Source organism: Phalangium opilio, unplaced genomic scaffold (assembly GCF_054372755.1).
Source record: "Phalangium opilio isolate 3A_F unplaced genomic scaffold, DU_Popi_V2 ptg000025l_1, whole genome shotgun sequence".
Lineage (NCBI taxonomy): Eukaryota > Metazoa > Arthropoda > Arachnida > Opiliones > Phalangiidae > Phalangium > Phalangium opilio.
Window position 1 is genome coordinate 2,848,496 of NW_028324156.1, and position 25,264 is coordinate 2,873,759.

Here is a 25,264-nt window from a genome sequence, read left to right on the forward strand (position 1 = left end):
AGAAATATGCCAATTGCCGCGTATCGTCATCAATTTTGGCCTTATTTTGCATTGTTCTCGTTAAACATAACATATGGTTTTAGTCAAATATTTACGTCACTTGTATAAGAATAATAATTACAGTAAGAAAGCTGTCACCTTATTAATCGTTCGGTTTAAATGGTTCAAAGTTCGCACCTGCAACTTATGTAACTGTCAAAGTGAAATATATATTTTTTTATTTAAGATTGTGCTGGGGGTTGTACGTACCTTATCTCAAAGTAAAATATGCCGCCATTTGTTACACTATAGACAGATTAATGTAGAGTAACAATTTATTTGAAAAATATACAGGGTGTTTCTGAAACGGTCCATCAGAATTTAAGGGGGTATTCTTTTATTTGCTATATTGAGTTGAAAATGTAATTTCTATGACATTTTTGCCATAATTAAGGGACACCATTTTCAAGTTATGATAATTGTCTTTCAGTTTCTTAATTAAACAGGGTTCATACAAACCGGGAAAACCTGGAAAAATCAGGGAAATAAATAGTTGACAAAAACCTCAGGGAAAATTCAGGGAAATAAATAGTTGACAAAAACCTCAGGGAAAATTCAGGGAAATTTCGAATTTTTAGTAAATTTCAGGGAAATCAGGGAAATTTGCGTCAAACAGGAGCCGAGTAATTAAGCAAAATGTTCGTAAACATCCCCTCCATAGGATTAACATTACACCCAACTTTGAAGGCTCATAACTCTGGTTATATTAGAGATATGGGGATGTTCTTTGATTATGTAATAGTCCTATTTGCCCCCCCCCTTCCTTCGTTAACATTTGCTCCATTGGATACTCCATATACGTAAAAAACCTGGAAAACTCAGGGAAGTATATGGGGAAAAACCTGGAAATCTCAGGGAAATTTGTTTTCCAAAATATGAACTATGAAGCCTGTTAAATTTAAGGGGTCATCCATAAAGCACTCCAAACTTAACTTGAAAACGATGTACCTTTGGAAAAAATGTCATAGAAGTTACTATAGACTGATTAATGTAGATTAAAAATTTGTTTGAAAAAGATACAGGGTGTTTCTGAAACTGTCTGTCAGTGTCCCTTAGGGAAAAATTTGATAGAAGTTAAATTTTCGACTCAAAATCGCAAATAAAAGAATACCCCCTCCCCCTCTCCTTAAATATTGACAAAAACCGTTTCAGAAACACCCTGTATATTCAGTCAGTAATAGGCCTAAATTTTATATCAGTTGACAAGATAATACTGACAGTTGTAGATGTAGAAAGATTAAAACTTTTATCTACCCCACTTGAATTGTTAGCCTTCAAAAAAATAAATTTATAAGAAAAGAGAAAAAAAAATATTAATCAAATCCAGTTTTATTCAAAAGCAATAAACTATATTATTATTATTATTATTAATTATAATATTATGCCCTCTAAAAGTTATTTGAGAAATACAACTAATTAGGGGGATTTTGTAGTTTGATTATATGGTTTTTGGCTTTAGGGTATGTGACATCGTTTTTACTTAGAAATACATTTAATTTCTTAACGGGGAGGTAAAACGTCCTTGAAGTTACGATTTTTAATTTTTGTAGAAAGTGGTTTTTAATATAAAAAGGGGTTAAAACCCATTCTTGACCTATTTTTACGTTGAATTAATATTTCAACTAACCAATCACAAAATATTTTGAAAATCAAATTAATTAAACAACTCCTTTTTCTTTTTTCATTCTCATTCAACCCTTTTGGCACTGATTACAATTACAATTACAAATTTGCTCTGATATGAATAGTTATGATATTTTTTAATCCGGTTTATTTAATTTTATTTTAATTTAATCGTGATTATAGCACCATTTTTTATTAATTTATTTATTTAGGGGGAAGTGGTAGTGAACTTAAATATAGACAAAAACAAAATACTAAATAATTATTTTAATTACAGTAATGAAAAAAAAACGTTCTAGTGAAAAGATATTTTATACAAATACTCTAACGGGTTTGTTTGTTGGATGGATAAACTCGATTTGGTTAGAAATAAAGAGGTAAAAATTATAATATAAAATATGCTAAATAATTGTGATTTTTTTTAATTAGCAAAGAGTTACTAAGGTCAATAATGCTAATCCTAGATTAATTTATATCCCTAATTTTAAATAAGATGTGACCTTAATTGTTTAAACTTATCTATGGCTCACTAGAAATAAAGATATTTAGAGATAAGAAAACACGATTCAAGACGTCTAGTTGACCCCTCTTAAAAACGAACGAGGGGCTGCTCACTCAGTGTAATCGGTGTACTCCGCTGTACCTTTGACTGTACTACGCGTAATCTTTAAAATCTCTGCCCTTGAAAGTTATAAAATGATTACCCGTAATCCGATATCAGTGTACAGGGACTTTGGTAGTGATTAGCCCCTCGAAAACGTGTGACCATTAGATGTACTTTTGTCTGTACTAAAGGTATAACGTGTAATATTTAAATCTCCACCCTTGCTTGACCAGTGGTCAAATGATTCAACGTAGTGATTAGCCCCTTGAAAACGTGTGACATACCATTAGATGTACTTTTGTCTGTACTAAAGGTATAACGTGTAATATTTAAATCTCCACTCTTGCTTGACCAGTGGTCAAATGATTACGCGTAACCCCTTCATAACTAATCTTGGGCGCTATCTGGATTTTCAATTGCATCTCTATAAACATAGCTACATGAAAATTTATTAGAAAATAAATACCACTGGTTTTGGAAAAAAAAAAAGAAAAATAATAATAATAATAAGGGTGAGGTGTAGGCTTGTAGCGAATGCGATTATGAATTTGTTAATGCCTTCTTTGGAAATATTAATTAATTAAAAAATGACGAGTAATTATCATTAAGCACTTTTAAAATATTAAAGAAATACTAGTTAAAAAATAATAACACTCCTAAACAGACTAGCGTATTAGATCTTTTTTAATTATTCTAATAAAAAACCTAATGATTATTATTTATTAAAAAAATGGAGATTCAGCGACTCATCTTTGTACTGATGAACTACGCGAATTAAAAATTCCATGGCACAAAGTTTATTATTTATTTATAATTAATTACGATAATCCCCCCTTCCGTAATTAAAATTATATTTAATTACTTAAATTTGTTTTTGGGAGTAGTACTTTGAATGGAAAGAAAATAAGATAATTATAATTAGAAATAGGGTTAAATAAAACGGATCCGCGTATGTTTAATTATAATTAAGATAATTAATTAATTATTTAATTAAAGAACCAAATAAAAATGACCAATTACCATATTATCTTCAACTAGATATTGACATTCTCCCCATTAGGCCTGAAAAAGGTTTTACTTTTTCTACAATTTTTTTTTTTCAGATCGTAGGACATATTTTTTTAAAAAACATTTTAGTTGACAATTTTTCTACACACTTCTTAAGTAAGTGTTAAAGATTCTGAAATTGTTTGTTAGATGTATATGTAACTCCTAACTTTGACAGTCGCGATAATACGCTGACCTCTGGTCAATAAATTTGAGATGACCATCCATTTGGTCATTTAATTGTCTGAGTATTTCCGAATAGTCTTTCAGACGTAATTCGTTTTCATGGAAGGCATCTTCCATTCCTGTATATTGTGAAAATGTTAATTATATTGAACCCCTAGCCCTAGAAGACAAAATTAACGTTTCTTTTATTTGAAACGCGCGTACCTGTAAGCTCTGTTAATTTGCCATTTGCATCTTCGGCAAGTTTCCTCGCTCTTTCTCTAAGTTTCTCCGCTCTGTCCTTGGACTTGCCACTAACTCCGGCTTTCTTGTCCAAATTCCTCAAAGCTTCGTCGTATTTTCGCTTTAAGTCGTCAGCGTCCTAAATTTTATTATAATAGTATTTTAATTCCATCCTCAATTTTTAAGGACCAATTTCAATATAGTCCCTTACAATTTCCAACTAGATTATGTTAGCATTAGGTAGGTAGATGTATTGTTAAATTTAAATGAGGATATTTGTCAAAATGATTGTACTAACCCTGCCAGCTTGGTTGGATAACCTCTCGGCAGCGTCTGACTCGGCACCGGCTTTACCTGCGTCTTTCTGGTTTTGAATGTACTTTTTTTTTAAGTCATTTAGACGGTTGTTGAGGTCCGCAACGTCGTCTAAAGTTCGGTTAGATAGGGCTTGGGCGTTGTTTGTCTCGTCAGTGATCTGAAAACGGATTTGAGTTCGATTGTAATATAGGAGAGGTGTTTCCAAGTTTTTATTATACTTACATCGTTAAGTATGTCTTCAGCCGATAATGTATCTCTCCTGGCTTCGTCAATAGCTTTTTGCGCGCCTTCTTGGGCTTTTTTAGCTTCTTTCAAAGCGTCCAGGACTTCATTCGCGGTGTTCAAAATATCATCCGCGTCTTCCCTGATGATGGTCAATTTTTATGGTCAGCTAACGACAGAGTAGAATGTTTGCATCAACTTACTTGGCTTTATCAGCCCTTTTCTTGAGGTTTTGAGCCATATCTACGTTGTTACGAGTGTCCTCTAGAATTTGATCAATGTTCGTTAGGGTAGCGATGGTATCGTTTATCTCTATGGCTAGGTCCATAATTTCGGAAGGTTGAAGTGAAATTTGCAACGCCAAACACTGAGTACAAATGTATTGTGAGAACTTAGTAATCCATCGCGATTATGCACGCGTCAAGTACTTACCTCTTCAGCCAAAGTCCTAATTCCAGCTGGTTTCGCGGCGTCTGCCTTTAAGAATTCTTCAATTTTTTGAATGAGTTCCTCAACATCTCCGGAAGCGTCTTCGGAGATGTTCTTAGCGTGCTTGGCTCGTTCGTAAGCGGCTCTAGCTTCATCCAGGGCTCTTTGAGCTTCGCGTTTAGCTTCCACTAACTTGTTCAACAACTCCTTGGCTTTTTTCTCTTTTTGGGTCAATGCCTTTTCCGCCTCAACCGCAATTTCCTTGGCACCAGCGGCCTTATCAACGGCACCCTTTTCGCAACTGAGACCACCGCATTTGTCACAGCCCGCTCCTCCGCAAGACGAATCGCATTCGCTAACTGTAGCCCTTCCATCGCAAACCAGTTCGTTAATGTCAGGAACTTGGTACTCTAAATCGGTTATCTCGCCCGAAATTTTGTTTAAGGCCGCTTCATTAGCGCTCAGTGTCTTATTATAAGCCCCGGTAGCGTTATTGAGCATGGCCTCTGTTCTTCTACGTAGTCTAGCGGATGAGGTTAAATCGTCCTTTGTTTGACCAATTCGATTCTCTGCGGCCTTTGACCGTCTTTGAGCGTCTCTAGTTATGTTCAAGGCGCCTTCAACATTGGCTTCTTGTAAAGTTATGGCTTTGTCTTTTAATTCTTCAGCAGATTTGGCCAATGCCTCAGCGTCTCGTTTCAGCTTGGCCAATGTTAGATTAGCGTCGATAATCCTTTGGGTTGTGTTTTCAACTTCATTTTCGACTCCTTCCAATCTCTGATCCGTTTCGTCCAATTGTTTTCTGATCTCGTTTATTTTATCTTGAAGCTTGTCAATGTCCGAACTGGTAACGTTTGTACTTTCCAAAATTTCTCGTACTTCCGTTAGTTTTTCTTCCATTTCCATAAAGCTTTGCGTGAAAACACCCGTAACTCCCGTTTGTTTGATTCTGCTAGCCGCTTCCAAAAGTTCCAGAGTTTGCTCTGTTAAATATAAATTTACCCATTTATAAACACCCCATAAACCTTTATGTTGATGTTTTAATTGGCACTAAGCGGCGAATTTTGTGATCGCGTGCTATACCACAATACTTACCCCAATGTTTTGTAAATGGAACTACACTCAAAAGCAGCGTTTAAATTTTAAGCGTTTAAGCATTAAGTTAAAGCGTAAGGTTTAAAAACAAGTTGTTTATTTTCATACCCTTCAGACGTTGAATGAGATAATCCCAGTTATCAAAGCATTCTCCGCATGGGTCGCAATAAGGAGCTCTTCCGGTATAACCTCTCGCGCATTGATCGCACCTATCACCCGCAATTCCTGGTTTGCAGACGCAACTACCGTTATTTCGATGACATTGCATCGTTGTCGAACCATTAAGGTTGCAGTTGCAGGCTGTGAAAATAATTATTATTTTAATCGGTACATAAATAAACAAAGAGGGTACATAGATACTTACGATTGCACTCGACAGCTGGATTTCCCCAGAAATTAGCTTCGCATTCGTTACATTGTAATCCACCATGTCCAGGTCTACACGAACATTGTCCGTAGTACTGAAAATAACCAATAGGTCAAGCTTGTACTTGCTAGAAATATATTTTAATAATTTTTCTGTACCTCGTTACAGGTTGGACTGTATGAACCAAGTGAATCACAACTACAAGGCTCGCAACCTTCTCCACTCGCGATCTTCCAATGGTTGTCCGCGCAACGGTCGCAGGACTGACCCACCACATTGGGTAAGCAAGGACACTGTCCAGTTCTTTTATCACAATGTCCCGCGTTAGGGTCAGTACCCAAGAGATTACATACACACTCTGGTGAAGTTAAAAATATTGTGGTTTAAATTAAGGCTAAGGGTTATGGGTTAATTTAATCTATGAGTAAAATAACCTAGACACTGTTGCCTTGTTGCGTCTCCATAATAGCCATCCTTGCAATTTTGGCAATTGAAACCTTCAGTGTTATAAAGACACCTGAGACATTCTCCAGTTCGAGCGTCGCAGTTGCCACTGATAGTTTCATCTATGTTTCCATTGCAATCACATTTTTTACATTCCCCTCCCGGTACAGTTGGGTCACCGTAATAATTTTGCGCGCATCTGTCGCATCTCTCGCCTGCAATTTATCATATTGTTAAACACGGAGCTCAGGACTCTAGTTGATGTTTTCGTAGACCGTACCTGCATAACCATTGTCGCAAGAGCATATAACATTTTGGGTTCGGGGGTCCAATTCGCAAGTAGAAGCGTGACTTATTCCACTCTCGACTGTTCCTGGACACGGGCAAGCTCTGCAGGCTATGTCTTTACCGATACGAGGGTCACCGTAAAATCCACTTTCACATCTTTTGGCATATTGAAGATTAGGGTTAGTTGTTTTGTAATAAATATTGGATTAGGTGAGCAGGTAATTAGTTACCTGTCGCATTTATGGCCAGCTGTAAAGTCTCTACAGTCGATACAATATCCGGTTCTAGAGTCGCAAGTGTCGGCGTGACCATTGCAATCGCAACGCTGGCAATTGGGGTAATTCCAGTAACCAGGTTGACATTCGTCGCATTGGCGACCGTACGTGTTGGGTCTGCATTTACATTGTCCCGTTTGGGACGCTTGACCTCCGCAAAAGTTATCCAGTGAACCAACACTGTTACAATCGCAAGCTGTAACATTAAGTTAGTTAGATTTTGCATTAATTCCAAATTCGAGACGCGTGCAATTACGTTTGCATCCAGTAGGCCCAAATCCGTACGTTCCGGGAGCGCATCGGTCGCATCTTCGTCCAACTACATTCGGTTTACACGTACATTGTCCACCTAACGTATCGCAAGATGTACTGACCGATCCAGTTGGGTCGCAGTAGCATTCTGTTTGATTTATTCATTTTAGAAATCAGTTTTTAGTAAGTATCATTTGTGATCAACTGTACCGTGAGCTTGACCGTAAACGTAGAAACCTATGCTGAACAAGTATTTCTTGCAAGCATCTGGAGGTATTGGTCTAACAACGCTAAAGAAAGCTTGACCACAACGGAATCGTTCGTATTCCTGTCTTCTGTGTTCGTTTAACGGAGTACCTTGGAAGAATGGGATGCTGTCTATCCTTGGTATTAGCGCGATCTGTTTTTATAGGATATTTTAAGAAACTATACGTTTCGGAACATCGTTGATTAGTAGTGCTTACGGAATCGATTAGAATCGACGCTGAGGGCGTATCGATTTGGGAATCGTATTGCTTGAACTCGATCCTGATTCTGTAGTTCTTGCCTTCCTCCAAACACGCTGGTGGGTATACGGCGATGTTTCGTTCACCAGAAGGCAACGTAACTCTTTTAATATCATCTTGAGGCATAGTATTGGCGCACGGACCATCAGGGTCAATTGGACCTGGTCGTTCCACCGTGACTGTGGCTTCTTCCCATTGTCCAGGAAGCTAGAATAATTTGACTGGTTAGGTTACGACGAAAGACATGACGCGCAAATATCAGCAAGCACAACCCCATACATTTAAACCTTCGTATTGCTCATTTAAGAAAGAAGAGTCATAAGTATCTTGAATAATTTTACCATTATAGATATACCACATCTTAAGGTTAGGCGTGTAAATTTCATATTTATAAATATTTTAAGCAATTGTGAACCAATTAAAATAGCTGTTCAAGTAAACTAACCTGGGGTTCGTAGCGAATAACAATATCGTACTCCATGGACGCAGGAATGTCCGTGACGTCAAATTCGAGATAAGAGTTTTCAAAAACTCGCATGAATCCTAAACCAGTCCACGTTGACTCTCTGTTAGGGTAAGGTTCCCTGACCATAACTTGACAATCTGGACTTCCCCTCGCCAACTCGGCTTCATAAGTTATGTAGTCTAAATCACCCGCGAAGAAGCCGTTTTCAGGTTGCTCGCAACGTCTTCCGTTAATATTGGGTCTGCAACGACACCGTCCTGTTATGACGTCGCAATTATTGTCGTAGGAACCACCAGGATCGCAATCGCATGGTTTGCAACCGTCTTCTTCCGTACTTAGTCCCCAGAACTCGGGCTAAAGAATAATTTGCGCATCTTGAAGATCTGTTACGGTACTTACGATTAGTTACTATCTCACTTACCAAACACTGGTTGCAATCTTTTCCAATAACATTTCGTTTACAAAGGCACTCTCCATTGTAAGGATCACAACCTCTGTTTATAACGGTACCCAATGGGTCGCAGGAACAAGCTGGAATTGAATGAAGAATTACGTTCGCTTCCTTGTTCAATTTGCCAGAAATGGTGCCCCGGGTTGATACTTACAAATACAGCCTTCGGGATTTTCGGCTTCAAACTTCCAAAAGCCATTCTTACACCTATCGCATCTCCTGCCTTCGACGTTACGTTTGCAATGACAGTTTCCAGCGATGGTACCACGATCGTTGTCAGTTTTCGAGTCGCAAATGCCATCGTAGAGTGAACCTCTACTATCGCAATCGCATTCTGTTTTAGTTTAAAATATATTGTAGTATCTTCTTTATTTTATGGAAAAACTTTCACAAAAGGGGTTATTTAAGTTAACACTACAATTAATAAATGGGTAGCCGAAAATTGCAAGAACATCCTGGTTCGATGAGCGTGCATTTTTGAGACCACGAAGGAAATTTAATTTTTATAAAAGCGTATAAGAAGCGTAATTAGTATTGTTAATTTTGAATGTTTACGCTGGCAAATATTAGGATCCCTATGGTCCCGGCCAGGATCTTGGTAGAAGAAATTCTGACACTGATCGCAGTTTCTTCCAGTCGTATGGTGCTTACAGTTGTCGCAAACACCACCACTGATTTGTCCACTCAGCTCCCATAGTGTTCGATTGAAGTGACATTCGCTAGCGTGGTTATTACAATCACACACTGAAATAAATATTTGAAGAAATTAGTACAGAAATATTTTTCAAGAACATGAGTGGGGTATATATACTGACGTTTGCATTCATGGACCATCGTGACCATTGAAGGCATCCATGGCTGATCATTGTACAAAGGTTTGCATTTGTTGCAATTTTTTCCATCCGTATTGTGGTTGCATTCGCATTTTCCAAAAACCTGAAATACATTCAGTAAAAATCCTAGTAAGAATCATTTTGATTCAATTTCTTCTTCCCCTTACTTACCATTTCTGGTTTGCTGACTTGATTAATTTCGGGATCAGGTACGCAATGACTAGTATGTCCGTTACAGAAGCAACTGCCCCTGACGATTATTTCTTTGATAGCGTAGTAATACTTTTCTTTAATTTCTTCCCTGGAATCCAAGAGATTGTCTCCGAAAGTGTGAAGTTTCGTAAAGTTTATTCTTAGGTTAGTTATGGAGAGAATGTCCAACGCTTCGTCGCTAAATGGATTTAAAAGTTGAATGTGCGGTGGGATGGCTTTGAATATGACTTCTCCGTCCGATGAAGGCTCGACACTTGAATACTGAGTATCGCACACGACATCGTCTATTCTTTGGCGGGACCTAACTGGTATACCCGGGAAGGATTCTTCGCAGTTATAAGCGAAATACTGATAAATCTATATTGTTTGAGAAAGTGACGGTTTAGTCGGGCTCAACTCGGACCTGACTAGTGTCTTAGACGCGGGCATCTCACCTTCCACGTCTTCCCGTAGTCTTTCGACCTTTCAATAAACATGGCGGCGGGTCTAAATGTTTTAAATTTAATAATGACGTGCGTGAAATGAAAAGCGACTTCCAAGTCCAATCGAATGGACACTTCTTCGACACCGTTTTCAGACTGCCACCATGTCTGACCCTTTCTTTTTGATATCCTATACAATTATCGATGTCTTTTAGTATTGACCCCAATTTTTTTTTGACGTGAAACTGAGTATTTATTCACCTTGAAACAATTTTGTCAACTCCGTGATAGAACTTGTCACTCGTTCTATTAGGAGTACTGTTACAATAAAAGCACTTCTTTTTCTCTTTCAGATGACTGACTATACAGTAACGTTCGGGCTTGGATAACCCGCAAGTAGATGTAGCCGATAATCGGTCTTCTCGACCGATTAAAAGGTTTCCCAACCTTGTTGCGGTATTACCTTTCCAGGTAAAAAATTTAATTACGCTCTGATTTGATTTCTACCATTAGATTATGGTGTATGAGTAGGTTGTAATTTTCCTTAGAAGTATATGAAACCCATTTCCCGTAGAAAAACACCTTCTGTTCTATTTTTGTTGTACCTCGTGTATGAACTAAGTACTTACAAAGAAACCAACACACAACCATGAACCATGCGGTTTTGTGTGCCAAAACTATTTTACTTGAATGAAAGATGATTGCATCTTTTAAAGGGCTTTAATAGATTCCAATTACGGGTATGCCTTGTCTAATTTGGTACCCCCTCATTATCATGTCATTATCTAAAACGGGATATAACGACGTATGCCTAAGCTCGTTCTCGAGTGTTCCTCATAGTGTGGGAGTCGTTGGTGAGAGCTTAAAAAGAAAAAATGTTTTTCGAGACAAGATGTAAATTACACCATAGTCCCGATCATAACGATCATGTAGGTGTTGGCGCCGTCGACGTTCATTCGAAAGTAGGCCTAATGTAAAAGAACAGACTTCAATTATGGACCGATGCTTACAGATCCCATCATCCCTAATAAGAAACGACTGAAGATGACTCACGACCAAGACACTAGATTTTTATTTTGTTTTCCCCCAACGTTGCGTTAAAAATGTGAGGAGGAAAGGAAAAAAACCCTCGATGGATAGCACCAAGTGTTACGTGTCTTTATAGATTTCCCCCTTTTAGTTTTTACCGACGCTTCATGTCTTGAGTCTTGAGAGGAAATAAGAACGGTGGCGAAGTTCTATTTATCGTTTCTAAAGCGAAGCCGCGAAAGAAGGAGCCATTAAACTGGCGGCAAACGTTTTAAAATATCGCCTTACCTAAATCTCAGTAACGTACGTACGTCTCTGTAAGAACATAAACTTTATATCATGACACCCGCGCAAAAGGTTTTTGGGGTTAACGGTGTTAAACACTACTACCCCTTGGTTAAAAAAAAGGCGTAAAAAGTTTCGGAACCAAAGTGAATGGACTCGGCCTTGATTTAAATTATTTAATTATAATTCCAAATCGCGTTTATTTATTTATTTTTTCTCCTTGTCCAAACGAAATGGTCCAATTTTAGTTCAACTACTTTTTGTTATTATACCGTCACCCATGGTTACATCTACTTATTGGTAAAAATGGTAAACATACCACCAGTTGGAGTATGACCCGATTCCTCCACCTTTACTTTGGTTACACCACTTTCTCTGTCTTTATCATCGCGTCGATCGTAATCGTATTTCCATCCTCTGGAGGAAGAACTTCCGCCGCTCGTACTTGTACCTCCGGTGCCCCAACCGGTCCCTGATTCGTTGTAGAATCTTCTTGTTGTTGTGTTGTAAGCCGAACCTCCTGAACCGCGTCTGATGTAAATTTCGGTCGAAGTTCGGTTGAATCTGGATTGAGTTCGTGATGATGACCCGTCTACGTTTGTTGGGTATCTATGGGGACCATAGGACCATCTGGTAGTTGAGGGCTCTGTTGTGGGAGGTTGTACGGGGGCCGGGGTCGAAGACTGACCACCACGTCGTTCCCATTGGCGTCGTTCGTAATCGTATCTGTAATCGTTCTCCGAAGTGCCTTTGCTTGTGGAGGTTCGGATGTCATTTCTGGAGGACCATCTTCTGTCGTAGTCACTGCCTTTCGATTCATAAGTGCCCCCTGTTTCTGTTCTAGTCGACCAGTATGTTCTTGCGCCGGTTGCCTTGTCCACAGATTCGCCTTTGTTTTCCGTAACTCTGACGCGGTCATCGTTATCACGTCCTCTATTTCCAAAACCGAAACCTCGTCGGTCATCATCACCCTTCGAGATGGTGTTACCTCCGTCACTTCCACCGCGATCCCTGCACGATGCGCAGCCTCCTGTTTGACCACTGTAGGTTTCGGAACTCCACGTTGTGACTGGTCTGGGAGGTAAACCTTTTTCGCCACCACTTGTACTAGATGACCATTGGCGGCGTTCTCCGTAGCCACGTTCCTCTCCCGTTGTGTAGCCGGTTTTGGATGACCACGTCGTTCGCTGACCTTTCAACCTTCGGTTCCTTAACCATTCTTCCAAGTCTCTATCCATGTTATTAGAATCGAAAGTTTTGGTTTCAGTTTTCGTAATAAGTTCCCCTTCTTCATCCATTCCACGATTACTACTTGTACCTCCAGTAGACCATGATCTACGGTCTGTTTCACCCGAGGCTATAGTTTCACTTCCGCCTCCGTGACTACTTCCTCCTTGACTTGACCACGTCCTACGGTCTGTTTCACCCGAGGCTCTAGTTTCACTTCCACCTCCCTGGCTACTTCCTCCTTGACTTGACCACGTCCTACGGTCTGTTTCACCCGAGGCTCTAGTTTCACTTCCTCCTCCGTGGCTACTTCCTCCTTGACTTGACCACGTCCTACGGTCACCTTCGCCGGAAGTTCTAGTTTCACTTCCGCTTCCTTGACTTGACCACGTTCTACGGTCATCTTCGCCGGAAGTTCTAATTTCACTTCCGCCTCCGGGACTTGACCACGTCCTACGGTCACCTTCTCCGGAAATTCTAGTTTCACTTACACCTCCATGGCTACTTCCTCCGTGACTTGACCATGTTCTATGGTCAGCTTCGCCAGTGGTTCCGGTTTCAGTTGCGCCAATTTCTCCGCGACTTGAAGACCAAGTCCGACTACGGTCAGCTTCTCCAGTTGTTCCGCTTTCAGTTCGGGTATGATAACGTCCTTTTTCCTCGCTATCGAATGAGGACGAATAGGAGCTTCTACTTCCGGAATCACCCTTTCTTGCGGTGGACGAAAACGACGCCCTATCAATCGTCTTTCCTCCACCATACCTTGTTTCGGTTACAAGAACCCCGTTTTCAAGGTTATCCGTGGTTAGGGGCGTTTCTACCGCGGATATGGATCGGTTTATCGTTGTTTCTCGACCACCAACGGGTAAGAGACGTTGCGATACTCGTTCTTCTATCCTGGTGACTGTCCTGGTACCATTTTTGATCCCAGTATGAAAAAAGGTGTCCGAACCTTGAGCCTGACCACCGAATCGACGTTGTTGATATTCACGAAGTCGAGTGGCCAAGTCCGCGAAACTTCGGGAGGATTCTCTGTCCGAGGAATCTGAGGAGGCGAAACTGTGGCTTCGTCGCTCAGTCGTGCTGATTTTACTTGAGGTACGTTCGCTTTTCACCAGTCGGTTCTTAGAAGATGAACCGCTGGAACTACTCCAGTCGAAATGTTGGCGTCCTTTTTCGTTTTGACGCCCGAAATAGGATTCGTGACGTATTTCCGGTTCGTCCTTTTGCATGCGTCTAGATTCTTTTTTCAATCGCGGACGTTCAATTATTTTTTGGATTAACGTTTACCGTGTTTAGTCTTGGGTTACATTTTACTTTACTCAATGAGTTGCGACTTTTGGTTAGAATCGTGATATACCGAAGCGTATATAGTAGTTGCCAAGTGCTCTTAAACATTATATTGTTTGTGTATGTATTCACCACCACCCATAGTATAGAAACACGTTGTTGATTTAACGCAATATTAATTTTAATATAGGCATATATAAGAGAGAGTTATTTTGAAACGTAAGCTTAGAGGAAATAGTTTTTGTTGTTTAGATAAAGGTTGTAAATGTGAAATTTTTTGAGCTTTCAACCCAGGGTAGGTCAATTATTGCTTGAGATTGTCCATATTTCCCGCGTTCCAATAGACCATTCCATAATTTACTTCTAGAGAAACTAACACGCAGGCGTGAGGTCGCCCTCTCTTAAGTTATTTCCCTGACGCCAACCAAGAGGCAACGCCAGACGGAGGGAGGCTAGCCGTCTCGTGCTGCCTCTAGCGGTGCTTCTTGGCGCGAAGGAAATAACCCAAGAAGGGGACCCCCCCTCCCCTGTAATGTTTGCTTCTTTTCCGGAATTAATGGAATGCTCTATTAGTATCGAGTTGAATTTCTTCCAAAGTGAACAGCCCCGAGTCTTAAAATTAATATTAATTCACTAATTAATGCAATTAAGTATGCCTAACTTCAAATATACCTCCGGAATGTTTTAGTAATAGCTTAGCGTTACGTCCAATGTATAATTTGTTGGGTTTCTTTTTTATTAATCACCATAACCAATTAATTATGTCATAATTATTTATAAAAATACCTCTCTCCCGATCGAGTTCTTGAATATATCCACGATTTCCTTTTTTATAACCTCCATGTTTCTGACCCGAAATTTCTGCAAAAGAAAATACGAGAAAAAATGTGAAGAAATATTAGTGATCATGTATTCCAAGGTCGAATTAAGCGCGACAAATTAGAATTAATTATAAATATAGAAAGCTCCAGCCAAACTCTACCCCCTCCTGGTTTTCCATGTATAGGTATAGTAAATATCTTTTCGTTTCAACGTTTTCGACGACTTCGGGGCCTTGTCATTTTCTTTTTCTTTTTTTTGGCGTGGGCGGTTGAATTAGGAGACGATAAAAGAAAATAATCCCACACAACTAAACGGTGTATGCTTATGCCTTTAGTGTAGCGGAGTTCTCCTATTTTAGGTCGCATATGGGACTCGAAACCAATTGCGGGAGAGAGGTGAAACGGAGTAGCATTATTCGTGGGTACGTATGAGGAGGACGAGCTGTGGCTCGGTATCAGAGTTCCGCGCATGCCCAATCGCCGCAACAGAGAGGAAATAAATCAGAGAAGGTTGTTTAGGGCCAGTACGGATCACGTGATGTCTGGCTCCTCGTCTGTGCGCCGAGTTAGGTGCGCGTGAGAGAGAGAGAGATCGGACTGTACCGTTATAGTATTTGGCTCTCATTCTTATACGTGCTCACTGGTTGGCCATGTGCGGCAATGAAAGTCTCCCAGAGTACCTCGCGCACGACTCTTATACCTGGATTGTTAACTGCTGCCTCCTAGCGCCTTTTAAAAAAATCAAAAAACCATCCTTATACATTAAAGTCAGTATGAAGTCTTATCTAAGAGAGCTACCGCTCTCCTAGAATAGGCTAAGTTAGGTCTCACGAATTAGAGCTTAAGACACGGGTGGCAATCATTGTTGACGTTTTCTTACCAGGTACGACCTTACCAAAACGCTAACAGAGGGTGCTGGAAGGACTTAGTTTCCGTCCCGTAGATGGGTAGGGTACAGAGGGTACGTTATAGGTATGAGACTACTACTCCATCTCATCTCTCCTTTAAGTCGAAACGACGGAAGAGAAGTGTAGTTAGTCGTAAATTTATATATATATTTTGTAGGATGCTGAACCCGTTTGATAATTTTCAAAATTTTCGTCGGTGAAACACCCTCTTAGACATTTCCGACTGTTTCTACGCTTGTAGGGGTCGGATAGTTGTCGGAATACAGTAAAAGTCTCGAAATTAATTATAAATACTGTCCAATCGCCAAATTTGAATAGAAAATGTAACTTCTAAGACATTTTTGTTCAAACCACCGTTTTTAAGTTAGGATTGGAGTGTTTTACGGATGACCCCCTAAAATTATGTAACAAACTGAGAGTCAATGATTTCTAATTTAATCAAGGGGTCTTCTGTATAAACCACTTAATCATATCTAGTAAACTTTGCTTTTTAGAGCAAAATGTCATAGAAGTTACACATTTTTGGCTCAAAATTGATTTACTATACACAAGACCCAACATACTTCGGTCCTACCACCCTCCCATTTTGTAACACACCCTGTATAATTGGTTGTTTCTTACGTAACTCTAAAAATGATCGACCTGATGACAACGTAATGCCTTGATTGTATAAGAGTCTATATAAAGTTAACATGAACTGCTACTACACTGCTAAATACGTTCCACTTTTACTTTCGACGTTTTACCAAAGATTAAGAGGTCTATTTTTTAAATAGACGTGACTCTGCACTTGCTATTTAGGCTTAAAAACATTTTATTTTTTGGGCCAAAATGTCTTCGTCACTGTCAAGTTATATCTTTCCCTCCTGTCTAGGAGTCAAGTTAGAATCTCCGCGTGTCTTTTAACTCAAGAAACTTCAGCGTTTTCTGATAAAAATCGCCTATTTTCGCCTGTTCTCACGAAAGTTTAGTATTTCACGTCGCTCATGTCAATATTGTTTCTCTATTCCAGACCTATTTTGGTATTATTTTTTTTAGGTAAAGTGGATAATATTTTTCGACATCCAACCTTGATAATACAATATTATTGTGTACAGGCGTGTTCCAAAAACAGTTGGCAATTGTTAAGATTGAAAAATAGTCTACAGTTGCGTGGGTTTTTGCGGGAATGTATGTGCAGGTACGACGTACTTCTATATAGTTAGTTTTATCATAAGTTCATAAGATATGTTCCATAAGTTTGTCACTGGTTACAAACTGGAGCTTGTCATGAAGTGACGTAGGTCGTAGATTCTGGGTAAAGCGACGCCTGGTCAGGCTCTATTAAAGGCTTAGTACAGACTAAATAGGAAGATGGACTGCAAAAATGAGCTAATGTAGGACTTCAATTCTCTCTTGTCGCTCTCGAATTAGCTCTAGCATTACGAAGTATATGTAGTGTCATACTTATGGAACATATCTTATAAACTTATGGTTTAATGACGCACGGTTTGAAAAACACACGTTGTTATGAACATAGTTATTATTATATCCCATAGTCCTTGAATAGCTTTTCATAGAAAGGGACACAAAATTCTGAACCGACTGTTTTGATTAATTAATTTTAATTAGGGCCAAGCAAATGACAATTGATGGGGTTTGAGTAACGAATCCCACTTAAGCAGGGTTCGTACGGAACCTGGAAAACCTGGATAAGTCAGGGATATGGAAAATAGGGGAAAAGGTCAGGGATTTATATAATTTCCTAAAAATTCAGGGATATGTCAGGGAGTTCGTTTGGTATGTCAAGCCATGTTTCGAGCAATTCTAAATATAAGCCAAGTGTGAAAAGTGGGCTCTGGTAAATACCTTAAAATGGTCAAGGATATGCAAAAATTTGGTCAGGGATGACCTGGAAAAGTCAGGGATTTTCAATGTAAAAATTTCCAACGAACCCTATTAAGGTATGCAACGTTTGTCAAATTATAACCTGACAAGTGATAACCCCTACAAAAAAAGCCCCGCAAATAACTGGGTTTCTGGGTTCATGACAAGGGGATGGGTAATTCCTGGTGAAATGTGGTACTTTTGTACATAGATTCTTAAAAAATGTCCTGCCCCTCGATTCAAGCCCATTAACTAATATTTTTTTCTTTTCAACTCAAGTCGTTGCCAACTTCCATTCCTAAAAGATAACGGACGAACTATCATAGAAACGACGTTTAACTAATCATTATTGACCCTTCCAATGTCACCCGTGAAATAACTAAAATAGAGGTCAAAAAACACTCAAAACATGCATGATCTAGAATCGAGGCGATTTCAGGGGCGTGTCATAGCCGTAATCCCGTAAGCTCTCTCGCGCTCGCGTTCTGTTTCCATTTCCGCCTGTTCCCGAGCCGAGACTCCTACCAGGGAAGGAAGGACTCGACTCTCTCTGGCTTCGACGTCAAAACCTTATATGGTCAAATATAAATTTGAAAAGGCGATGATTTTAAAAAGGTAATCCTCACCCTGTGTCGCCAACAGGATGGCCAAGATGATAGCGACGGTAAACCTTAACGCGAGATCAAACTCCATCATCCTTTAGGAATTTAGATGATGATGGGCCTTTGGTATGGTTACTCTTCCCGCCCCAGAGGAAGATGGAGAGATGAAAAATCCTCGGTGGATGATCACGACGGGTTTGCCTTTTACACTTTTCCGCGAGGTTCGAACAATCCGATAGGTTTTTATAATAATACTAGATTAATGATATCAAATACTGTACGCGGTGGTCATGGAGAAAACGTAAGACGGTTATCCAAAATCCAAGGCATTTGGGCTTTCTCTTTTGCCGAAATATATGTAGGGCGCGCGCACAACACAAGACACACACACCACCACACACACACGCACTACTCTCCAAAGAGGGAAAAGATGAGGCCCCTCTCTCTCTCACTCGTTATGTATGTCCGACTCGGGATTTCTTAGATCCCCGAATAGAAAACCTTCCCCGGAGTTTCTTCTCCGTCGACTCGTTTTCTTCAGAGTCTACTGAAGGGACTAGCTAGCTTCTTTAAGACATTTTTTTTCTTCCCCAAAATGAGAGGGAAAGCAGGCGTTTCTTCTCCCTGTATATATGAATTTATTTCATCCTCCCTTGAATCTTGAAGAGCAACGGACCAACGAAGAGTAGTACTTAGAAAGACGTGACATGTGAGCAAAGGTTCATAGACTAAAACCCAAAAAGTATACTTCATTGAAGCGTCAGGCGCCATGTAATGTGAGAAACACCCCCTTTTACCTCTCAGAGTAGTATGGTCGCCAAACCCTAGGTAAGAGATAGGAGGGTGTGACGTCACGAGAAAGTGCATAGTAGCAGAACTAACGTTTGAATCTATAAACCTTTTACTTCAGAAGAAAAAAAAACTCTTCTCTGATTGGTTGGTTGGTTCGTGTAGGGTGTTGAGAGGAGGGCCTTTAATTTGCTCCTCATTTTACATGGAGTCTACAGCCCAAATGCTGGGAACTGTAAACGAGGTATACTTTTTGGTTTTATCTATGAACATTTGGTGTTAGTGGATGAAAGTTGTCCCGCATCTTAAATTTTAATGAATTGATTATTCATGAGAATATCAATTTAATTCTGATGCATAGGCGGTACGCAGCCCACCTCTGAGGTTGCTCTTTCGAATGGTGCACTCTGGTTTCACTTTAAGTCTAGACTTCAACCAAAGGCGTATCGACCTTGGTGTATCCCAACTTTAATCCTAATTGATGTTGAAACTCTAGTGTAGGTTTGATTGAATCGCAGTCAGGTTTAGTTAAGACTGCATCCGTAGGAATAGCGACCCTTCTATAATTGTTACAATAACCTTGGGTTTGCCTTGATAACGTGTATAGGATTTAATATGGAGTAAAATAGAATGAACAACTTCCCTCGTGTCTAACCCACCCCCAGCCCCTTTTTCAGTTTCCGGCGGGCCTGCTTCTTGGCTCTTTCGCTGCCGATTACTATCGTTGCTATCCCATGTTTAATTTGCAGTAGACTACAATGATATTACCCTACCATTTTCAATGGTATTTGAATTTACAGTAGCATGGCTTTAATCTTGAACGGGAACTATCGTCTTGGTAGTTCGATTATGGTACTATTCAGCCTTAAGTTGCTACTTAAACCAAATCAAACTTCACGGCGTTTTAAGGTTCGGTCGTGGTACTAACTAAGGGTTGAATTTTTAACCTGATCGCTTGGTCCCATTCAGGGCTTCATTTCGTAGAATTTTGAGAAGAAAGCCTCTGTACGGGGTACCCGCAATGAAAAATAGCGGTAAAATCATACCGAGAGCTGATTATAGACCTCAGGGGCTAAAAGTGACCGCCGACTCTATAGGGGTCAAATTCCTAGATATATAGAAGAAGAAGGAGGGTTTTCAACTTTTCAGTCTTCAGTTAAAGTTTTGACGCAAGTGCAAAAGGCTACTACTACTACTATACGGGGAAACGGACGAACTACAAAAAGAACCGCTCTTTCTTTTTACGCCCAAGGGACTGACCGAGGGGCTAATCACTACCAAAGTCAGTCCATGTACAACAATTACGGATTACGTGTTATCATTTTAGAACTGTCAAGGGGTAGGGATTTTAAAGATAACGCGTAATCAATTTAGTACAGTCAAAGATACAGCGGCGTACACCGGTTACGCTTAGTGACCAGCCCCTCGGGACTGACTAAGGGGATTGGAATGGATTTTGGACGATATAATAGACTAAAGATTGGTTTTGATAGATAAACATAAGGTTTAGACGTAATTTATTGGTTTAAAAAGTTACAGGGGGGTTGGTGTGTTGATGCTATATCATGGGAAAAATGTTTATTAACGTTAATTATGGGTCTTCTTCGAAGAAAGTGTATGGAAAAATGATGATATAGACTATTACATTAATTACTTGAAGGGAAGTGTTCCAACACACAGGTGGGGGCCGCCCTCTTGGGTTATTTCAATGGCGCTAACTTAGAGGCAACGCAAGACGGAGCCACCTGAGTTCACTACACGCGGCGAGGGAGGCTAGACAACTCGCGCAGCGCCTCTAGCGGTGGGGTCTTGGCGCCAGGGGAAATAACCCAAGAAGGTGACCTACCCCGCCCCTATGGTGTTTGCGTTTCTCTGACAGTGGAATTAATGGAGTAGTCTATAGATATGAAAGAGGTGGGGGTCGCCCTCTTGGGTTATTTCAATGGCGCTAACTAAGAGGTAACACCAGACGGAGCCGCCCAAGTTCACTACACGCGGAGGGAGGCTAGCACCAGTTGCCTCTAGCGGTGGGGTTTTGGCGCCAGGCGGCCAGGCAAATAACCCATGAAGGTGACCTCTACGCACCTATGGTGTTTGAGCTTCTCTGACAGTGGAATTAATGGAGTAGTCTATAGATATGAAAGAGGCGGACCTTAATCTACAAACATTTTCATCTCCCAAAAAAGAATTTAGCTCGTAGATCATTTTTCTTACCGCCAAGATGTTTCTCCGTAGCTGATAAAAACTAAACAAAGTAACTTAACTACTGATTTCAAGTTTTCAACGGAGCTTTTAGCCTCGAGATATGAATCTAATATAAACAGAAAAAACCTCTTTTTTTTAAACAAACTTTATTTAAAATTTATGTAAAAAAAATTATGGTTCCGTTATTGTATAACACTAATTAGGATGGTGTACTTCGCGGAGAAGTTGTGTTTTTGGCGGGAAATTATTCACAGGGGTAATGACGCTTTTTGGGTGGTCTGTCTTCTGTGGTGGTGGTGTAGGGTCTTTCGGGGTCTTCGTCTCCCTTTGCCATTTTATTATACAACAGATTTGTCTCAGCGGCTGTTTTGTTATCTTTATTTTTCTTTTACTGCATGCAGGGTCTATGGGGTCTAGACTTTGAAAAAGGCTGGAAGCAATAATTTTGGGATGCTCTATATACTTCTCTCGAACTTTGCGTGACTTTTGACCGGATTTTATATGTACAGGGTGTTTCAGAATGGTCTGTAAACAATTGGACTATTTCGAGTCGTCAATTTTCCATGAAATTTTGACGCAAAGTGACATTGTTTTCAAGTTATGTTTGGAGTGTTAGTTAAATTAGAAGTCATTGTCTAAATCAGTTTCTTAATTAAATTTAAGGGGTCATCCGTAAAATACACCATCCAATTATAACTCGAAAACAGCGTCCCTTGTGGATGGCAAAATGGAGATAGAAGTTACATAATTTTGGACCCAAAATCGATTTCCCAAAGAACATCTCCCTTAATTTTTGACAGACCTTTCAGAAACACCCTGTACAATACTAGGGATTGAATAAGGTTTTTTCATACAATATAATATCTTCGTTTGTGTAAAATTTAAACTTAAATGAGAGATAATTTCATGTTAAATAAGGTAAGTGGGGAATTTACCTAATATGCATTCAAAATCAGTCCAAGAAACTCCGTATAGAGAACATTTAAAACTTAATAATAAGGAATAGATTACGTCATAGCAAAGTATAAAACTAGTTTTTATTTACACCGATTCACACACACCCATTGGCATTTATTTTGTGGTCCAAATAAGGTTAAATTATAAAACAATTTAGTAACTGAAGCTCGGCGCTCGAAATTCATATTCATAATAAAAATAAAATATTTATTATTTTCTTTAGTAGAATTATAATATATTAATTTCAAATTATACTTCAGACGTCCATAATAACTTTTAAATAATCGTTATGAAGTTACGTAAAGTTTGGTTACCCTTCATTTATATCTCTAAAAACCTATTTGTAAGAAAAATCGTGTGGGTTTCCGAGATATTTTGCGAGTTTTATGGCCCCCGCTTTTTTCCTTGGAAGATTTGGTTTGCTTAGACCTTTTTATCTCGCTTCCTTCCCTTCTAACATTCCCCGTTACATTTTGTAGATGTACAACAATTGCTATAGTTATCTGATGCTGTTAAAGTTGGTATAATTTTAAACCCTATTATACAGGGTGTTTCTTACAAAAAGGGAGGACCGAAGTAGAGTATGATGGCAGCATAAGTTCATAAGATATGTTCCTCCATAAGTTTGTCATTGGTTACAAACTGGAGCTTGTCATGAAGTGACGTAGGTTGGCGATGTGAAAGGCTTAGTACAGACTAAATAGGACCTAGATGAAAGTCCTACAAAACTAACTAACCGAGTGTAGTACTTCAATTCTCGCTTGTCGTTCTGCTAGAACCAGCTCGAGCTGTAAGTCTTTCAGTAGCATTACGAAGTATAGGTAGTGTCATACTTATGGAATGAACATATCTTATAAACTTATGGATGGTTCTATGGGAAATCAGTTTTGAGTCGAAAATGTTCTATATTTTATGAAAGATTTTGCCACAAGGGACACCCCCTAAACAAGTTATGAACATTAGTGTGTTTTATGGATGACCCCTTAAATTTAACAAATGAAACTGAAAGACAATGATTGTATGCTAATTTAATTAATTAAGGGGTCATCCTTAAAACACTCTAATCTAATCATAAGTTGTTTGGGGGTGGCCTTAATTCTTAGGGCAAAATCGGTCATAGAAGCTACATAATTTTCGACTCAAAATTGTATGTACTTCGGTCCTATATTTACCCTTCCTTTTTGTAACACCCTGTATATATAGTCACTTAGATTTGAAATCTCGACTGATATTAATATAGTAATTTTAACATTAAACCTAGTATGTTATTTATCAGAATTTGCTCACGATTTTGGTCGTAGATGAGCGTGAAATTTTCGCGTTTGGTAACGGTTCCTAAAAACAAATAATCGTGACCGATCGTGATTCGTAATTTTAACTTTAAGAATTTAAGTCAAATATTGGCAGCGTAACTTGAACGAAAAAATGTGCTAAGTCGAACGGAGTGTGAATTAATAAAGAAACGAATGTAATTTTTTTTGTGTTATTTTAGAAGCAAGTTTTATTGGTACATATTTTAGGATACAATAATTATGTTTAGGCTACATTGTTTGTATATATTCTGATTAATCTTGAAGCAGTTTATTGTTTCAGCATGAACGACATTAATCTGTGTATAATTATAACAATGTTAGTTTTGTTATTAAAGAAAAATATTAATAAAATATTTAAATAATTATATACTTGGATCGCTCCTCGGGTTTAAAGGCAGCGCTATAATACTGAAAACAAAATACGTAATTTCAAAATTTTGTCGACACCGAAACCGATTTTAACCGATTATTTAACCCAATGAAACCCGATCATTTTAACCCAATGAAACCCGATCATTTTAACCCAATGAAACCCGATCATTTTAACCAAATGAAACCCGATCATTTTAACCAAATGAAACCCGATCATTTTAACCAAATGAAACCCGATCATTTTAACCAAATGAAACCCGATCATTTTAACCCAATGAAACCCGATCATTTTAACCCAATGAAACCCGATCATTTTAACCCAATGTAACCGATCATTGTAACCCAGTGAAACCGATCATTATAACCCAATGAAACCGATTATTAACCGATATATCTGTTAAAATTACCATATCGGTCACCGATACCGATATCATATCGATTTGTGGCCAATTTTTAGAATTATAAAATATATTTACTTTATTAACCAAAGCGGATAGAGCGTTATAGTCTTCTTTCTTAAATTCCAGGGCCTCTATTCAACAAATTGTACGTTGCAAATTAGGATTGGGAAAAGCAAACGGAAAAGCTGTTGAAGTTTACTATAAAATTATAACGACTTACGAATGGTGCAAGCCATAGCCAAAGCTAGGAAAACTACGAAAAGAGCAAAACGGAGCTGCATGTTCTTATTTAGGATAAAGTTTAGTATTCGACTTGACTCTGCGAATGATATCGTCAATATGCCGTTTTGTTCTCCTATGGCTTACTTTTAAAGTGAGTTGAAAGTTTGAAACCTTGCACAAAATTGCAAAAACAACATGTGTTTTAGTCAAGATCGTGTAAAGGTGTTGGTGTAAAAGTACAGTTGTATCTGGTTGCGTATTCTAGAATCTTCTCTACGTTTGCATTTCAAAGTGGTGGAAATTACATTTTTACGTTGGAGATTTGTACTTGGAAACTAAAGTGTTAAATGTTTAATATTCGTGCCTTAAACCTAATTACTTAGTTTGTCTTTTTTTTCTTCTGAAAATATCTTTTGAAAAACATGTCTTTAATTATACCCTAATAACCTACTCAAATTGTACTGTATCAAATATTAGAAAATAAATTTTCAAAACACATCGTTTTATTTTTCTAATCTGTTCCACCAAGAAGCATCGTTTCATTTTTCTAATCTGTTCCACCAAGAAGCGATATCTAATAAACTAGATATCACTTCTTGGTTCCACCGTTTCCACATTTTCTATTTTTAGTTGCAGATTGTGGAGAATAATTCTTATGGTGTATTATTTCTTGTT

General features: G+C 38.9%; 1 protein-coding gene and 2 long non-coding RNA genes across 5 annotated transcripts; 1 reads left to right on the forward strand and 2 right to left on the reverse strand.

The window, feature by feature from the left end:
• Nucleotides 1–1,350: 1,350 nt before the first annotated feature.
• On the reverse strand, nt 1,351–18,880 carry LanB1 (laminin subunit beta-1). The gene is made up of 25 exons (XM_089869137.1): nt 18,355–18,880; nt 14,920–14,994; nt 10,564–10,765; nt 10,315–10,492; nt 9,839–10,237; nt 9,650–9,770; nt 9,390–9,578; nt 8,989–9,168; nt 8,805–8,914; nt 8,363–8,737; nt 7,876–8,124; nt 7,622–7,811; nt 7,416–7,559; nt 7,115–7,355; nt 6,877–7,040; nt 6,587–6,811; nt 6,311–6,510; nt 6,150–6,246; nt 5,894–6,085; nt 4,694–5,673; nt 4,465–4,628; nt 4,262–4,403; nt 4,020–4,196; nt 3,704–3,860; nt 1,351–3,618 (listed from the first exon to the last, which is right to left on the reverse strand). Exons 1-25 carry the CDS (start codon nt 18,422–18,424, stop codon nt 3,479–3,481), a joined length of 5,361 nt encoding a protein of 1,786 aa, XP_089725263.1. The 5' UTR covers nt 18,425–18,880; the 3' UTR covers nt 1,351–3,478.
• LOC149691742 (uncharacterized) lies at nt 10,655–25,087 on the forward strand. Of its 3 annotated transcripts, XR_016383459.1 has the most exons (3): nt 10,687–10,773; nt 15,314–15,376; nt 24,494–25,087. It is a non-coding gene; the product is annotated as an uncharacterized LOC149691742 (long non-coding RNA). The 3 variants fall into 3 exon arrangements; XR_016383460.1 differs by lacking the exon at nt 15,314–15,376 and having other exon boundaries at nt 10,655–10,773; XR_016383461.1 differs by lacking the exons at nt 10,687–10,773; nt 15,314–15,376 and adding an exon at nt 18,121–18,343.
• On the reverse strand, nt 23,759–24,709 carry LOC149691743 (uncharacterized). Its single transcript, XR_016383458.1, has 4 exons — nt 24,588–24,709; nt 24,443–24,498; nt 23,965–24,002; nt 23,759–23,890 (listed from the first exon to the last, which is right to left on the reverse strand). It is a non-coding gene; the product is annotated as an uncharacterized LOC149691743 (long non-coding RNA).
• Nucleotides 25,088–25,264: the final 177 nt, after the last annotated feature.